Here is an 18,558-nt window from a genome sequence, read left to right as displayed (position 1 = left end):
AGCTGAAACTTACTGGTAGTTCATTAAGTGGTATGACTGCTGCCTGTCACCCAATGTTGTTACTTCTCTTATCATCTGGATGAATGGAAAACTGTGTTAAAAAAACCCCCACATTCATATGAGATGGGCTCTTCTCAAAAGAGGTTGGTGCTTGATGTCGAAAAAAAATATGCAAGGTGCAAATCCTAGCTTTGACATTTGATAGTCATGGTTCTATGTGAGGCCCAGTTTGACATTTTTTTATTAAGTATTAGAAACAACATGCACAAAATGGTCTTCAGGTCCCAAATTTAGCTGGTGAAGTTAGTCAGCTAGTCTCTTCCTCTACAGTCAAAAGACAGAGAGAGAGAAAGAGTTATTCTTGCTTTGGTAGATTCTATTTCTCTTCGTGGTCTAGTGAGGTTATTCCCTCTGTTCTGTTTTTCAACACAGGCCGCAAGTCCAGCTTGCACAGAGCTGGAGATTATCACGCTGGATTGGCTAGGGAAGATGATTAATTTGCCTGAAGAGTTTTTAGCTGGGAATGGTGGCCAAGGTGGAGGAGTCATTCAGGTAAGAGGGGACATGAAAAAAGAATATGGGATGAATTTGTAAAACCTTCATACCAAAACACTAATAAAGGAAAGATATATTTTTTTCTGCCACATGGATTCCTTTCGGATTTTCAGAACGACTGATGCTCTGTGAGAATGTCCATAGGTGGGTAGGATCATTCATGAATGTAATGGTTTTGTTTTCCGAGCAGCTGAATTCTGAAACACTCTGCTCTGGGAAGAATTGTTAGTAGTTCAACTTAACAGCACAATTTGGGCTTCAGATTCAAATCATAATGTTGAAGCATCGTGTAGGATGGAAACTTTAATTTGTTGATCAAGTGACATGAGCTCATACTTCCCGACAGCGTGCAGCAATGTTTCATGGCTGAAAACAGAAAAAAACTTCTCAAATAGAAATATATCTGAGGATTTTGAGTACAGCATCATGAGAAGTGGTTACAAAGACTTCCATGAAGTCCACCTTAGACATGTTCAACTGTTTACTTCAGTCAGTTTCCAAAACAGCCTTTCTTTTTTTCAGGAAAAAAGTGTCAGAGATCAAGCAATGGATAAGAACCTAGGAGAGAATCTTCTCTAAGCAGAAATAACAGAATGTAGTAGAAAGTCTATCAAAGTTTGTCAAAGAAGTAGAAATTATTTTAAGATGTTTTCCTTATATAACAAAATGAAATACTGTGATATTAAAACAAGATGAAGAACTGCTTAAAATTTGAACCTGAATGGTTCTATCAGTAGATAATACAATTTTCAGACTATACTGCAGTATCCAAAATAGAACAAAACCCCCAAACTTTGACGTTGACTGCTTCATGAAAGCCTGCAATGTCTGAACAGAGTATCTGTACAGTAATGAATATATCGCCAATGGGCAAACTTGCATGCATAATAAAGCTATATTCTTTGTTGGCCATGGCTCCACTAGCGTACAGTCTTTCTGCAAATGCAGACTCTATCGCAGAGCTCTTGGCAAGGGACTGTCCTTTTTCCTGCTTACTCCATTCAGGAGGCTGTTGAATTCCAGCTGGATTGAGTTCGCTCACTGTTGAGAAGTTGACATGTGTAGAAGGCGGGTTTGTCTCATATAAATAGCTCAGCTAACTTCAGTATTAGGAGAAAGTCTGAGTCCACTGGCATCATCCTCATGTATGAAACCTGTAGGATCAGGCCCACCTCCAGGGAAGAAATAAGACTTCCCAAATATTTAAACTTTTGTTGTAATTAGTAGGTATAGACAGGTCTTCAACAGAGGGAGGATAGAAGTTTGGTACAACTATAAGAAACATCACTCCAAAATTAGCTTGTTGACACTGAGGATATTTCTGAGACATGCTTGTTAATACAAGCAACTGTATTCAGGGCCGTGTTGTGGGCTTGGCAGAGGAAGGTGCACAGGACAATTGCTCAACTTTGAAAGTACCTAAAAAGTGTCTTGCGTATGGACACCCAAAACCATTGACATTTAGGAACGTGTGTTTACAAACCATTACTTAGAGTTCAAAAGAGCAGTTTAGAGCATGTTTCACCTGCCTGTTCTAGAGGAAAACCATGAAAAGAATTTGCGGGAACGTGTACTCTCTTGTGAAATTTACAGATCACTTGATACAAAAAATTCCCCTCTTTGTTGTCACAGAGTATCCAAGACACAATTTAAACTCATGTTTTGTGAGTCAAAGGGCAATTTAGAAAGAGTGTCTGGCTGTTCCTTTCGCCCGTGCGGTTTTGATGAAGAAAACGTACATAACTAATACTTTGAAATGGAGTTAGCTATATTGAATCATCGCTGTTTGGCTTTTTCAGTGTTCTTCCTCTCTTAGCCACAACAATTAACGTGCCCAGGGTAACTCTAACTATGAAATAGGCGTTATAATTATGCATGTTGCTTGATAGAAATGAGAGTTGCCAGTCAGATTCTGATGGAAGTTAAATGTGCAGAAAGCCCGAGGAACAGAAATCAACAGTTACTCTGCCGTTGTTACTGGTTAACAGATGATTGGTGCCTCGTTCGAGAGCCTTTTCACAGGCGTTTAGGTCTGTGAGTCCAGCTTTCTGGCACTGATTGCAAGGCTGGTGCCTAAACTGGACAAGCATAGGGATTAAAGAGAGCAGACAAAGGCATCAGGAAGGAGGGGACCAAGATCTAATAGAGATTCCTCTCTTGCTGTCACACGTGTTCTTAAAAAGCGTGAGATTGCGCAGTTTCTCCTATGCAGTTTCTGTTCGCAACTTTGCAGATTCATATAGAAGAAAATGTTGCTTTTCTTCTTCAGGAATGTCTTTCTTTTGAACCTTCCTTCAATTTGTCCCACAGGGAAGTGCAAGCGAGGCCACGCTGGTTTCACTGCTTGCTGCAAGAACCAAGGCTATCAGACGAGTGCAGTCAGAAAAGCCAGAGCTAACAGAAGCAGACATCATGGGCAGGCTGGTGGCCTATACTTCTGATCAGGTGAGTACCTCTCAAAAACGCGGAAGCATGGGGGCTCTACTTAACAATGTCAGCCACCTCAATAGGCAGGTGAATGAAGCATAAACTCTTTGGATTGGTGACTCTTTGGTTTTGCTTGTTTAAATCTTATTGCACATCGTAAGTGGGCTGGAATCTCATGTGCGCTACCATAATACAAAGAAGAAACATCCCGAGGTCAGTGTTACCTAAGCATTGCTTCTTTACAAAAAGAGCTCATTTGAAGTAAAGAAAGATACTTGAGTAAGGTGTTAATTTCAGTTGTGTTGAGTAAGCCTAGGCCATCCTTTAGGACATCGAGGCTTGTGTGTCCATGTGCACAGACATTATTTGTCTCCTACATACACATGGGCAAACAAACACACATACGTCCTCTGCCTGTGGGCGTGCATGGGTGCGGGTGCACACACACAGAGAAACCTAGTGCATGAATAGAAAGCAAATTGGTCATGATACTTGAAGAAGCCCAAAACGTGATTATTTTTTTGAAAGAAAAACACTCCTAAGATCTCCATGTATCAATACAGCTCAGAAATCTTCTAAGAAAAGAGAAAACACAATCCTTGATTGCTGACTGTGAGAGGTATTTAGCAGCCTGAGTCAGGCTAAATGCTCAGCAGGCCAGGACCATGAGAGGCTTTTACTGTTAATGAAAGCAAATTTTAGTCTTGTGAGTTCTGCTGCTCTGGCCTTCCTGACACACTAATCCTACTGAAGGGCCAAGCAGTGTTGCTTCTCTCAATAGCTGTGACATTTTCTTATCTAAATGTCAATGAGGGAGAAGAAACTTCCTTAGTACTTGATGTTTAGTTTGAAGTAGTACCTGATTATGCAGAATAAAATGGCCAGGTTTCAGGCTTATCTTGATTTACTACTGACCGTATATTAAAAAGCCCTGGAGAACAAGTTAAACGGACACTTGCTCTTTGCTGGTGGGAAGAGAGACTACACCTGTAGGGCGAGAAGAGTCAGGACAAGACAATATGAGGAAAGAGAACTGTTTTCAAAAGGCACAAAGGATATTTGTCCTTCTTTGGCCTGGGACCCTAAGGTCAGTGTTGGGCAGACCGCCAGCCCCAGAGCTCAAACTCCGACCCAGTGATGCACAAAGCCTTTTATTTGTTTTCATTTTTTGTCCCATGTAAGTGGCTGACCTGAAATGAGGACTGACAGGCCTTCCTGCCTACTGAAGGTCAGAGGATCTTATGTTTACCGAAGGATTTGCCTTAAGATACTGCTGACCTTTCAAAGCAGATTGCTGCCAGCTCACCGGTCCTTCTGCATTAAGAACAGACCTGTGTGACTCATAGGCAATAATCCACAAAAGAAAGTAAGCCTAAGCCATTCTGTGGGAGAGAAATCCATGCACCGACAGAGCATAGCAAGAGCAAGCAAGAATGCTTTAGGAGGGAGGTAAAAAGTTGGCCAGTAAGGAGACGCAGAGCAGGAAGCTGAATTGGGCTCTTGTACGTCTTGGGAGATCATGTTAGCTTCTCGGCATTTGGGGAAAATCTTTATCCCCTTGAAATCATTTTGCTTTGCGTTAATGAGTACAGAGCAGGAGAGGCAACCAAGCTTTCCCCAGTAACTGCTTGGGGGTTTGCAGACAACAGAAGAGGATCCCTGTCTGGTTTAGTGCCTGGGCTATCCTGGCTGAGGCTCCTTTTGCAAGTTATATTTCAAGTCTAGACTTCTATATTTTCCCAAGCTGGTGCCTAATTAGTTTGCCGAAAAGAGGCGCTGCTGAGATAAAAGTTAATAGTCAATCTGCCTTTAAAACACGTCATTCCAGGGATATGTGAAGTTGAAAGGCAGAAACTTTATCTTCATCTGGTCTTGTTCAACCTGTGTTTTGGCTTAATCTTTTCTGTGATTATATGCTAAATTAGAATAGAATTAGTAAGTGCTCTTGTAGGCTGTGCTGGTTTTGCCTGAGATAGACTTCATTTTCTTCGCAGTAGCTAGTATGGGGCTATGGTTTAGATTTGTGATGGAAAGGGATGCTTTCGTTATTGCTGAGCAGTGCTTACACAGAGTCAAGGCTTTTTCTGCTCCTCACAGCACCCCACCAGCAAGCAGGCTGGGGGTGCACAAGAGGTTGGGAGGGCACACAGCTGGGACAGCTGACCCCAACTGACCAAAGGGATATTCCATACCATATGACATCATGCTCAGCATATAAGGCTGGGGGAAGAAGAAGGAACAGGGCGGGTGTTCAGAGTTATGCCATTTATTCTTCCCAAGTCACCGTTACACATGATGGAGCCCTGCTTTCCTGGGGATGGCTGAACACCTGCCTGCTGATGGGAAGCAGTGAATGAATTCCTTGTTTTGCTTTGTTTGCGTGTGCAGCTTTTGCTTTACCTATTAAACTGTCTTTATCTCAACCCACGAGTTTTCTCACTTTTACTCTTCTGATTCTCTCCCCCATCCCACCGGGGGGGAGTGCGAGCAGCTGTGTGGTGCTTATTTGCCGGCTGGGGTTGAACCACGACATAGGCACTAGCAAGAACCAACAAGGGTAGGATGGAGATTATGAATGAGAATAGTCATATGAAAAGGTGAGGAACTTTTCTCTTTCAAATTAATGACAATTAATGAAATTGTAGAAGGTAAAATACCTTTTTTTGCTTTTAGTCATGCTCTGAAGGAGAGTATTTTGTGGCTATACATACCTTTCACTGTTAACAGAGTTATTATAGTATTGTACTTCACAATTTTATAGGAACTTCTTAGTGATATCTTTGTTTTTATTTACTGAGATGTACTTCATGTTCTAAAAAAAATATTTAAGGGGAATTCAAAGAAAATGGGTTATAAATAAAATAACATATTGGGAATGATCCTTAATTGCCTACCAAAATGAGTGAATGCATGACTGAACCACAATTTATTCAGTGGGTAATCTAAAAAAAAAAATGGTAATGTAAGAAAATATCTCAATCTATACCATACCATGATGTATATTTTCTTAGGGTTCAGCAAAGCTGTATGCCATAAAAATACGCTAGTGAGCAACTGAATCGTATCAGGCAAGCTGATTATCTGCATGTCTTCTGGTTGATTTGGAGCCAGATCCTGAAGCTCTTAATCAATCCTACCTAATTGCCAACATGTTAATTAAGGCTCTCACTAAGGTTAATTGAACTGTTGTCTGAATGACGCCATGGCAATGGTTTCAAGAATACTTCAGGCTTTCTATTAGTCTATTTGTGTGCCTGTATATATGTATGGATGTGTGTCCATCTGTCTGTCTATCTGTATGAAAGAGGGAGATGTACGTATCTGTTATGCAACAGTCCCAGGATCTCAAGTACTGCTTTACTTGAAAGAAATTATTTTTTGTTTTCAAAGTCAAATGAACTTTTTACATTCCAGTAAAAGGTATCTGTCTTAAAACCTGCCCATTTCCTTGCAGGCTCATTCGTCAGTGGAAAGGGCTGCGTTAATTGGTGGTGTGAAGATCAAAAATGTTTCTTCAGATGATACATTTAGTGTTTGTGGTTCAGCCCTAAAGAAAGTTTTGGATGAAGACAAAGCTTCTGGTCTTATCCCGTTCTTTGTGAGTACTGGATTTTAATTAATCAGTGGATTTATTGCTTCTGATTGATAAGGTATTTTTGACATGAGTAGACGAGATGATCTTGTCCCTAACAGAGGGATCGATGGGCAGCCTAGCTAGAATACTAGGACAGGTTCCATGAGTGTTCTTCACACACCTTTCTGTGCAGTATAAGCAACTCGTGTGAGCAGCTGGTTGCACTTCTCAGCAAAAATGATGTTGCAAAAGGACTGAAAGTTATATGAGACAGTTGAATAAATGCAGGGGAATTTTGCAGTTGCATGAAATCCTGCAGCGTTATAATCTCCTAACACCTGAATCCTGAACTGCCTCTTTTACAAAGGTATAATTCTCTTTTTCATGTTCTAGCTGACTTGCACGTAAAACAAGTTTAAAGGCAATAAATTAAATGATGGTATCTCCAACTTCAGTATTTTCAAGAAAAAAATAGTTTCTCCTCCTCACTGCTTTAGCAAAGAAACCAACCTCCACAAGGTACCCCAAATATCAGCAAGATCAGACATTGTCAGATGGGTATTTGTGAGTACGTGACTTATCTCTAACAGGTGAGCTATAGGGAATCTGGCTGTGGAAGTTTTAAGGTGTCATCATTTCTTGCTATCTGGCCACTTTCCCGTCCAGAGATTCCTGCTTCCACAGCAGTCCGGCAAAAGCAAATGTTTGTATCTGAGTAGCTAAAGCTCATAATCCCCCAGTTTTTGACACAGAACAGTGTTAGATGGGATACAATTCTAAAGTTTGGTTCTACTAAGATAAGTACCTGATCGAAAAGAATATTTGCTTATTCATCAGATCTCCTCCTCCTGTCAGTTCAGAACACCATCTTCATATTTCAAGTTAAAGCAAGACTTTACCATTTGTTTTTTCATGGAGTAAGTAACCTCGGCTGTGTTTTTGTACATCATCAACAAGGTTTTTTGCTGATTTCCAAGCATTATGCCTCTACAACACTTGACATAGACCATGATCTGTATAGCTCTGTAAAGGGGTATGATGTGCTACCAATAATAGGTTTTTACTGGCCTCCACTGAAGAAAAATTGGAGGAAAAACCCGCTATTTTAGAAACCGAGAACTTTAGAAATGGGGTTTTTTAAGAGCGTCAAAAAAATGTCCTGATTTTTTCAGAAAAGTCACGTCTGACGACGATTGTTTCTTTTCTTTCATGTGGTAACATTTTGAAAAGGGCGAATGTGACTTAAATTTCTATTAACTGTTTTCAGAAGAATTAGCAGATTAAGCTTGCTTATAATAAGTCCTGGGTAAGTGCCAAATAGGACAGAGAAGCTTAAATTTCACCGAGCTCTTTTGGAAATGTAATGTTTGTATTCCTCTTGTTATTAACCTTTAGTGTCTGTTTTTATGTAGTGTGAGGATGACTAGGGTGACAAGTGTTTCTCATAAGTGCAGAATGCTGCTAATTTCTAGCCTGCCTAGAGCTAGCGAGCCCTTGGGATGGCCAAGCACATCCCATCAATTGCTCTCCAATATAAGACGACGACTATGACTGAGAAACAAAGCGTCTATAAGGCTGCCTAAATGAACTTTCTTCTGTGGGCTGCACCTGTGGAAGTGGAGATGTGCCACAAGGCGTTTTATTTCTCTCTTATATGGTACCAGCTCATAATATCTTATCTAAGATTCTACTTGTTTCTCTTATTGTTAATGTTAAACAAATACAAGTACAGCACTAGATCACATCTCCATGCACTAATGACAAATTTAATGTGGTTTTTTCCTCATCTTTCGTCCATTAACAAAAAAAAATGCAACTTGCCCCTCATAAATATTCTTTCCTTATTAATTTTTCTAGGTGTAGCAAGAAGAAATTAAAAAATCTGGATTATGCATTCAGGGACACCTTTACAAAGGGTGATTTAACAGTCGTTTTTCTTCCTCTGTTTGCTTAGCTGTGCAAAGCAGGCTTTCAAAGACAGTAGAGGCTCAGTCTGAGTTAATATGGCCTGTGCCAGGTCTTCCATTTATTTGTATACATAAAACACGTCAGCTTAGATTAAACTAGATCTCATTAGCCTTATGGTTGGCCTCTTAACTCAAAAGGTGTGTTAATTCTCTGTCATGTGGAGCAGCAGCCCACACACTGTATTAGTGCTCCCTTTTCTGGCTCGCAGATTTCAAAAGCCTTTCCATTTCTTTTGTTCTTGAGTAATTTGGTGCTAAGTTATTTTGTTGTGGTGAGAAAGATAGGCACATTGCCAAGGAAACACCTTATGCCCTTTGATTCCTTGGCCCCCCCTCGGCCCCCCCCCCCCCCCCCCCGTGTTTGCTGATCCTTCACTAAGGGGAGCGAGTCAACGTCAAAGGAAAAGGTTTTAACAGAAGAAGTTCTGCCTGCAGAGACATGTGACAGCAGAGAGATCGCTCCTAACGAAGAGATCTTGGTTGCATCCAAGCTGATGCAGTCTCCTTGATCAGCAAAAAAACAAAAAAAGTTTTGCAGGGGATTAAAAAGAAAATAGAAGCAAATTACAATGCCTTATAGGCACGATTCTCCTCTTACATTTAATGAATAAATGAGGCATCATTATACTGAACGTGACAGAAGTGCTCTGCTTGTAGAGGTGAGGGGAGAATCAGGGGCGCGATTGCTTGATGTGAAACAGGTTCTCTCATTACAGCAATCTGGTAACTATAGGTTTGCTTTTCACATACATAGGATTTGGCAGTCAGCCTTTTTCTGGGAGAGGCATTGTCTTTAGAAGGAGTCTTTGAATTCCTATCCACCACCAATGTCTTTTAGCACTAGTAATGTGCGTATCATTTTGTTCAGTGAAGGCTATTGCCAATTAGCGTACCCAGACCTCTACTTTTGTTTCTTTTTTATTTCTAAGTTCAGACTTGTGTTCATTTGTCTCTTTCAAAATACTTTTGCAGAAATGGAAACAGAGAGATTTTCTCAGAGTAAAGCAAGCAGACTGTGCAAACAGAGCACTTAACCCTGTCAGGTGTTGAGGCACCGAAGTTGCCACGACTTACTGAGGAACCATTTCCAAGTGTGCCTGACACGCAGCCCTTCGTCTGGCCACCAGTTAAGGGGGAGCTTTAAAGCGTGTGCTGAAGTCATGCCCGTTTCATTAATTATAGCCGCTAACCGGTGGGTAAGCACACAGGTAAACGCCGTTCTCAGTTGGGCCCTGGGCTCCCAGCTTGAGACAGGCCTCTCTACGTTGGACGAATGTTGACCGGGAGGCCACTAAGTTAAGCACTGCTACATGCAGATGTAGGGTCCACTGCACTCAAGCCACGCTTGAACGTGTGTAAAAGTGGCCTGTGAGCTTTATGCTGTCTTTCATAAATCCACACTGATACATTGCAGCTGGCATCAATATAGTACAATATACCTCAACAACCTCATCCAGTATAAAGCTGCTATAATGTGATCGCCTCGCTGCTGAACAACGGCCCAGCATGAAATCTCTCTGATTCTAGCTGAAGTGCCTCTTCTGAATGATGATCTGCAGGGTATTAAGAAGCAGGCTGCTTGTATCCGGACTCCCTCGGGAAACAATAAATCAGAATTAGACTGAGAGAGGAGCCATCTCTTCAGTAGAAGGTAACACTTAGATCCTGGCCACAGATTCCCATTTGGCAGAAGCATTCTCGAGACATATACAGATGTCTAGGGCGATGTTTCTTAACCCACAGTCTGGGAATGATTGCTGTTTTGTAAAATCCTGAATGGTGGTTTAGTAAACTGTTGCAGTTTTCTTCAAGCCACAGACATTCTGAGGAGTGCAAGCTGGCAAACAACTGAGTAGGAGAAAATAAAAATGAGAAGAGAACATTGAAAGCTCTGCCTCACTTTAGTTGATTGCAACCAAAAAGCTTTGTGGTGAAACTGTGCAACACGTGTCCACGTCTTTTTCAAAAGCTGTAGGAGGCCTTCCAGTTGAAAAGACTGGGAGTCATTGCTCTCAGGCACCATAAGGATTCATGCATGTTCCCTGACACAGCTCTTGATTTCCGGAAAGCAGCACAGGAGATGACTGATGCAAGCCATTTGGCTGCTTTGTATTCGCAACCAGGGCTGAGTCAAATGTGAAGCGCACAGCCTGGAAAGGATAAGGCCTGCGGGCTATACTGAGCCATCAGTCCCGTTTCTGTGATGCCGCCTGTCCCCTGCCCTTTGCACAAATGTGATTTTGCCGGCGTTACACAGGTTACAAATTGAGTTACGTGCATTGTGTAGTACTGAGGCGGGGTAATGGGAGTCCTGACAAGAGCAGATGCTGTCACTTTAAGTGGTTTCTGAGAATTAAAACAAGTAGCTTCGAGGCTTAGACACCTGCAGAGAGGACACCAAAATTATTTCAGAAACTGAGGTAGACTTTACGGAACAAGCCATTATTTAAATGACTTCGCATATGCTGGAACTCATGTAAGCTCTCATTGAAGCAACACACTCCTTATCGTGATCAGAAGGAGAACGCTTTAACTGCAGTACGACACTAATAACAATAATGGGTAACTTTCTGTTGTGAAATCTCCATCGTTATTTTAATTGCTGGAGTAGCCAAGATAATTTCGCTCTAATCTTGTCAGAAAGTCCACGCCATATTATCGTTATATGTACAAAAGCAGGGCTAAGTCTATAGTGCACTCTTTATTTGGGTACTTTCCAATCCAATGGGTTAACCCCTGTTCTTTATGGGTAGAGACAAATGAGAATTTTCATCACGGTATCCTCCATTTCTTGTGACACAATCTGTAGATCTGTGGCTCAGCTAAAGGTGAAATGCAGGTTTCTCCTGGTTGTGGGAACATCTTAGGTAGACGATAATGCGATAAATATATTGCCACTCCATACACGCGTGCCCTCTTAGTAAAAAAAGGGAGCAAACTTACTCCTTTTTAAAAAAATACCCTGCAATCTTTTTAAAGCAACCTCCCTCAAAGGATGATTAAACTTCCAGAGAAGCCATAAATGTACCTCAAGGCACTGTGATTATTCTGTTCTCCCCATGTGTCTCAGGTATATGGGAAGGCCCAGTATAGATAAAGATTGATTGATAAAAACATTGGTTCTCAAAAGTTCCACTGAAGGATAGGTATTGCCTAAGATCAGTTTATTTTGCCCTATATCATCTGTTCTCTCTGTTTAGTGTTGCCCTTGCGAGCAGTTTTTTTCATTTGATACTTTTCTTTGCTGTAACACTTCACTTTTTTTGCCTTTGTTTTTTTGGCTCTGCAGTTCTGTGCAACGCTTGGAACAACACCTTGCTGCTCCTTCGACAAGCTGTTAGAGCTGGGTCCTATTTGTAAGTCTTTGCTGTTACTCTCTAAAATCGCAGATAGCAGTTTAAGCCACGCTGAGTCATTTCCAGGGCATTGTGCAGCGTCAGTGTCCAAATTCAATAAGGCTACTTACAGATGAGACCTTCAGTTGCAGTTTTCTTTCTAATACTAGGACAAGCAGCAAGCTTGCATTCTCAAACCGGTCAAGCGTACAGAGGACGTTGCCTCATGGGTTTTTGGGGGGGCGTGTATTTTGGAGCACTGTCAGTTAAGAAGTCCTGTAAGTGCTTCAGTTTGTAACATTTTTCTTCAAGCCCTTCTACCTGCAAGGCATCTAGAGCAATGGTGAAGATGAGGGAAAAGCTGAACTCTAATTCCCCTCTGCACCAAGTGTTTTGTTTCTGTCTGGTTCCAATGGCTATAAAAAGCAGGGAAATATGCACCAAAAATCCACAGGTATTCTCCTTAATCCTTCCTCTCCCTTCCCCGATTTCCTTCCTCTTGCAAGAAAACAGGACAAGTGCCAGGGTGTTTAATACAGTGACCGAGTCCCGGGCTCTCCCTAAATATTGCTGCGTTATGATCTGTTGTGTCAAGCTTTGATCTGCAGCAAGGCTTGCTCAAAAGCACAGGCTTGCTGGCTGAGGACAATGCAACAGAAGCGCTCCGTATCTCTTCGTGTGCCCATTTCAAACGGGAAACGTATAGCTATAAGCAATTGGGAGCAGCCTCATGGAAACACAGCTAGATTTGATGTTCTGTTAATTTGTTCAGGCAGGGCCTAAAACATTTGGGGTTTGCGTGGCGGTGCCTTGCTCTGTGAGGATTCCTACCCTTCAGCACAAGCCCCAGAGACTCAGTTTCTCCCAGTCCTCCTTTTGAAAAAGGTCTCTAGTAGTCTGCTTAGCAGCTGGAGATTATTTTGCTGTTCCGGTTATTCCTATACACCTGACCCAATAAAATAGTGACACCAATACTTTTAGGTATAGCAACTAATCGTGTGTGTTTCACCAGTCGCTCTCAAAGATTTTCTGCTCGTGCAGCAGAGACCAGCAGAAGGATTGCGCGCTACTCAAATCATAAGTCTCATGACTTGCGCGCTCTCAAATCATAGTCTCTTCTGCGTGCAGGTGAATTTTCTTCTTAGTATACATGAGCAGGAGCCCTATGCAATAAAGGCAGTGTCTCAAACCAAGTCTATTTCAAAATAGGTCATCAGTTGAACTTTGAACGTGTTTTCAAATAAACATAAAGTCGTGGGTGTTATGAATAACACGGTATTAGCTCTTTCCAGGCATTTATGCAAAAATACAATGTGGTTCACAGGAACGCATATTCCAGCATGCACTTGCTGCCCAGTTGCAGATCTGAATGGATAGGCCTCCGTATGTGGAAATACCCATCAGAACTGTGTGGTGACCAGCGTCACGACGTTATGTGGGCTTCAGGCATCACCTCCTGGGCCAGAATTGTTACCGTGTGCGTTAATACGGGTGATCTATAGCAGAGTGTGAATACTGAATTACAGAGAATGCAGGAGAGGCTCGCATGCTGAAATACGGCTGCAGAAACCATTCAGTGACTAATCGAAACCAGCACTTTCTTAACCTTTCAATGCTTGCCTTTGCATAAGTGTCTCCGTCCTCGAAATAAAGAGTTTGCTCCACGTAGTTCAGAAGCACGCGCGTGCACATGCATCAATATGGAAAACACACTGTTTAGAAACATGTGTTTGTCATTCATGAGTTAGAAGTGGGGAGCACAGCTAAAACGCTAGCTCCTCTTGCTAAGGTAGATAGTTTTCGTACCACAGAAATGATAACTACGTCTCTAGATACATCTTTTTAAAGTGTATTTTATAATGGTTCTTAAATCAAAATCCTTTAATATTTTATGTTGCTTCATATTCATGAGATAAACCTAGACACAGAAGGACTCAGTTCCATTAGAAGTGGGGAGGAAGAAGAAGATGTTACGTATACATCTTTATGTATTAATGGAAACCCAGGTGGTAGAAACATTTAATCTCTTAATTTAATTTTAAAGTGGGAAAATAATAACATCAAAGGAAAGTCTCGCAGGCACTTGGTTTCATGCAAATTAATGGGGCTTTTTAATCTGCTGTTTAATTTAGTTCCCCTTCAATTACTTTTTTTTTTTAGGCAATAAGGAAAATATCTGGATGCATATTGATGCAGCCTACGCCGGGAGTGCATTCATCTGCCCTGAATTCAGGCACCTTTTAAATGGAGTGGAGGTGAATGAAGTGTTTCTTCTCTAGCAGCCTGCTAAAACCTTGCTCTTCCATAGAACTTGTGCGTTTCTTATGCACCCAACATTACCGGCTCTTGTAGAATCTCTGAGTACGCCACACTTCAGTTTGCACTACAACTCCCTGTACAGTCTATTACATTACTTATGTTTATGTAGTTTTTAGTGGTTTATTCTGGGAGTATGCAAGTTACCAGCGTATGTAAAAGTCTGTCATCTGGAACAGCAAGGAGCAGTGAATCAACAAAGTGTCTTACAAAACAGAAGAGAGGAACTTTTTCCCAAATGTCCAAAAAGGCACGTTTATAACACCCTAATTCTGCATTACACAAAAGAGAAAAAAAAAACAACAAAACACCAAAAAGAAAAGAAGTTCAACAAATGCATGAGCTCATTATGTCTGATTTTTTGCTTACATCCTGAAAGTCATCTAGGATACAGCCAGTAGCTGTATCTCAAACAGACAGGGTTTAATAACCAAGAGAGCTAAATGAAATATTCCTCCAGCAGCACTCCTGTTCCTTTTCCCCGCCTCGCTGAGCTGCTTGGCATTCAGTTGCCCAGATAAGAATACTTCAATTTCCTGCTGCTCCCCTCAGACAGCCAGATAAGTCCTTGTCTTCCACGTCAGTGGAGAAAATATTACTGTTTGGTAAAGCCAGAAGTTTAAACACAGCACTGATAGGTAGGGACTAATGAAGAAGAGGAGGGAAACCCCCCTGACAAATAAAGCATTTCTTTCTGTCTCTTTTTTTATCAGCAAATGAAGCCTGTTGTAATTTCTTCTACGGGAATATTTTTTAAATTTAACTACAACAGTTATTAAGGAAGGTGACATCAGCATGAACATTATCTATAAAGTCCCAATTCAGGAATTCATTCGTAGTTAAGGTGTGCTCAGACAATTTGACAAAGTTGTATCATTAGCACATGGATCCTGTTCTCTTTCATAATTCTGTTTTTTATTTATCCATTCTCAGTTTGCAGATACTTTTAACTTTAGTACTCACAAATGGCTCCTGGTGAATTCTGACTGCTCTGCTATGTGGTAAGTATTACAGTAAAAAAAAAAACATTACAAGAGACAAAAATCACATGTTAAATTAGTCTGCCTTTCTAGCAGTAGACATTTATTTACATTTCTGTGTTGAAATGAGGAGTTCCGGATAGCTTTAGCTCTTGTAAATTATTTACAAAATTCACTCTTTCATTTAATCCAAGTTTCAGTAAAATTTAGAAATAGGTCTGAGCTCTGCATTATGTTCCAGAGAGAGAGAGAGATCCTGAAAAGTCTGCAGATTCATACTTGCTCCATTTTGGGACTGTTTAAAACATAAATGAAAAAAACTCATTTAAGGACGTTAATGCAATGAACAGCACGCTAAACAAAGCTTTTTCTTCTTTTCCATAAATTCCTTTTTGCTTGAGCCTTGACTCTTTCAAAAGCCTTTCTGAAAATGCTTGGGATTTGGCTGATGAAAAGCGATTGTTTTCAAAAAGGACTATTTATGCCATTTTGTACTGGTTTTCAGTTTCCCCAGATGACAGCAGAGGTGACATTTTGATTTAAAAAGATGCCAAAGGAGAAACCAGTAGGCATACTTTGAAACAAAGCAAAGTATCATAGCAGTACTAATAGCAGTAATAATGACCTCCCGTAATAGATGGTCCTGTTATGGCCCAAACCGGAATCTCCAGAACCTAGCGTCTACCAGCGGCACGACTAATGATACTTATTAGCAAAACAGCTGCTCAGGAGATGCAGGCTGCTTATCAGAATAAATGAAAGCATCAGTTTCAGTTAGAAGAGAACAAAATCTGCAAAAGTGAAAAAAGAAGAAAAAAACTGAATGCTAAAAAAAGAGGACTCTGAAACATCATCCGGAAAAAGGTCACCTTATTTAAAAGAAGAATAAATGTGAGACAGCGATCACTCAGTTGCCTTTGGTTAACCTTTGGCTCTTTTAAAATCCTCAGCAAAGCTGTCTTTTGCACAGATGTGTCTATTATTCAGATAATACATTACGTTTCTGACTGTAAGAGTTTTCCCGATGTAGGCACTTCAAATATTCCAAGCCGTAATGAAGTTTTTCTTTTCTGTACAGTAAGTGGCTTACATTTGGATCCTGATTCATCAGTAGTGGCAGTGATTAACCCCAGACTCCAGTTTAGAAGTGCCTCATCAGTAGCTGTCTCTCTCTGTGTGTGGAGACAGGGAGAGGATGAAACTCCTTCGCCACCTTCTCCCTCCTTTTTCTCATCACTCCAAGACACTCTTAACAACGTAGCCACTCAGAAATGAGAAAATACACCATCATTCTCTTTAATGTGTGCAGGACAACTAGGGGCCAGAGTCTAGTCCCTACCAGTTTAACTTCTCATTAATTGTGCTTTCCCCTATAACCCCGTGGAACTCCATGTTAAAAGTGTTTTACCTGGCTTTCCAGGGAAACAAGGCGTATACACTCACGGCATCTGGAAAGACTGAGGAAAGTATTTTTCTCCATTTGGTTTCTTGCCTTTGTTTAGATAAGCCATTGCATCAAATGCTTGGTGTCATAGGTAGGAGGAGTCCCTTACAAGGAATCTCAAGAGACCTTGCAACATGTCTCCTTACCCAAAGCGAAAGTTTCACTGCTATAGCCATTCAGGCTTCATTTCAGCAAGGCATTTATGTATGGGTGTCATTCACTTCATAAAGAATGAAGTGTACATTTCAAGTTAAACGCTGACTTGAAGCCAAATCCATCGTCCAGCTACTTCTAAGGCTCGTGTCCAAAATTCACCTCTCTTACCAACGGTAGCGCTGCCTGAAAAGGGGAAATGTAATAATGAAGGGTGAAGGAACCTGGTGAGAAGAAGTAACTGTGAAGGGTACGGAGTCCTCTTAGGATCCCTGGGAAGTATTAACCATGATATTGTAATAATACGGAAAGAGGTCAATAAACAGTGAACACCATTTCAGAACCCAATTAAGCTGAGACCCATTGACGGACAGGCTGCTAAATCACCCAGGCTCCTCAGCACTTTCTCCGAGAAGCACTCCCATTTCTTTTCCCTGCAAGTTGATTAAGATAATCTAGCCGTTGGATCTGTAATGTAACTATTGGACTGCTCCGTGCAATACGTAGCACGGATGTCATTTGGGATTTGGAGGCAATGCCATTATAAACCTTTTGTAAAATATTCTCAGACTTCTCGCTGTCCAGAAAAGAGCAGTCGATTTCCTGTAAAAAGGAATTTAATAGAGCCACTCCGAGAGGGGTACATTTTCCGTATTCCAACGGTTGGTGTCCTTTAGAGACTCTGCCTTGAAACGGCCAGTCAGGTTTCCCTGACTCGTTTAGTTGGTGCTCTGGAATATTATAAAATTCCTATTTTGTATAAGAGCGTCCTATTACCAATTATGCCACTAATCATTACTAGTGTTCCTATCGTAGACGAAGAAGTGTCTTCTTTCAGAGAGAGTGAAAATAGCCATCTTAAAAAGCCTTGGTGTTCTTGCTTTTCTGTTACTCTTTTCAGGGTTTAAGCGTCAACTTTTGGTTGGGAAGGTTGTTTCAGGATTTGAAAGGAAGGTGCTTCTAGGAAATGGTTATCTGTAGATGGAAGTGAAACCTTCCTGTTGGTTTATAATATGAAGTCACCTTTCTGGTTATTGTGTCTGTCAGTCCAAATGGACAGAATAGAGCGAGGGTGTTCAAAGCTGCAGCTGTGCAATCCAAGTAAGTAACTTTTCACAAATGTTCATTGCTGTATTCACCAGGACTTGTGCATTTCGTATTAGGAGTACTTAATAGGGGAATCTGTGCCACTCAAGGCAGATCTTAGTAGGTCTATTAGCGTAGCATCAAGCCTTGAAAAAATTCTAGCTTATCAATCAATGACAGTTTGGAACTGTATATTCAGGAACCTTCAGTCAACCAGGAGTATTTACAAAGACAGTTAAGGACACCGCTTCTGTCCATTACCAGACCACACAAGCACTTACTGCAAAGAAGTTGAAATACGTAGGGTGAAATCTAGACGTGGTGTATAAAGGTGCAACTCAACTGGTTCATATACGTTGATGTCCAGGCTTTGGATTTATTTTAGTAATCCTTTCAGATGGTTTGTCACGGATGCCAGATTAAGACCTGTGAAGTCCCCAGGTGGAACAGACACCACCTTTTAAAAAAGCAGTCACATCACCAAGGAAGCGCAAGATGACGGCATTTTGATAGCTTCTAAGAGACCGAGTGCTCCTGCAGAATCGTTACGTGTGCCGTTGTTTAGCACAGCCTGTTACGGGAGAGGGAATGAAGCTGTCGCAAGACAACTGATGATATTGCTTGTAACTTGGGTTAGTTGCGTATGGAATGAGCTACTGAAACATGGATCTATCCAAGTAATCAAATCTATCAAGTGAACTACAGGTGAACAACTTAGGGT

At 41.1% G+C, this 18,558-nt stretch overlaps 1 protein-coding gene across 1 annotated transcript in view; it reads left to right on the top strand.

Annotated features, from left to right (window-relative positions):
• LOC104018896 (aromatic-L-amino-acid decarboxylase) overlaps positions 1–18,558 on the top strand; it is a 47,495-nt gene that overhangs the window by 10,287 nt on the left and 18,650 nt on the right. Inside the window, exons 4-9 of the mRNA XM_087760171.1 lie at positions 433–552; positions 2,866–3,000; positions 6,437–6,580; positions 11,813–11,879; positions 14,019–14,113; positions 15,108–15,175. Of these exons, the coding sequence (XP_087616297.1) occupies positions 433–552; positions 2,866–3,000; positions 6,437–6,580; positions 11,813–11,879; positions 14,019–14,113; positions 15,108–15,175 (629 nt within the window). The remainder of the gene's footprint in view (positions 1–432; positions 553–2,865; positions 3,001–6,436; positions 6,581–11,812; positions 11,880–14,018; positions 14,114–15,107; positions 15,176–18,558) is intronic.

Source organism: Nipponia nippon, unplaced genomic scaffold, assembly GCF_047370975.1.
Source record: "Nipponia nippon isolate SJK-2023a ecotype South Korea unplaced genomic scaffold, ASM4737097v1 scaffold_1, whole genome shotgun sequence".
NCBI classification, from domain to species: Eukaryota; Metazoa; Chordata; class Aves; order Pelecaniformes; family Threskiornithidae; genus Nipponia; species Nipponia nippon.
This window is presented reverse-complemented; position numbering and strand designations above follow the sequence as displayed.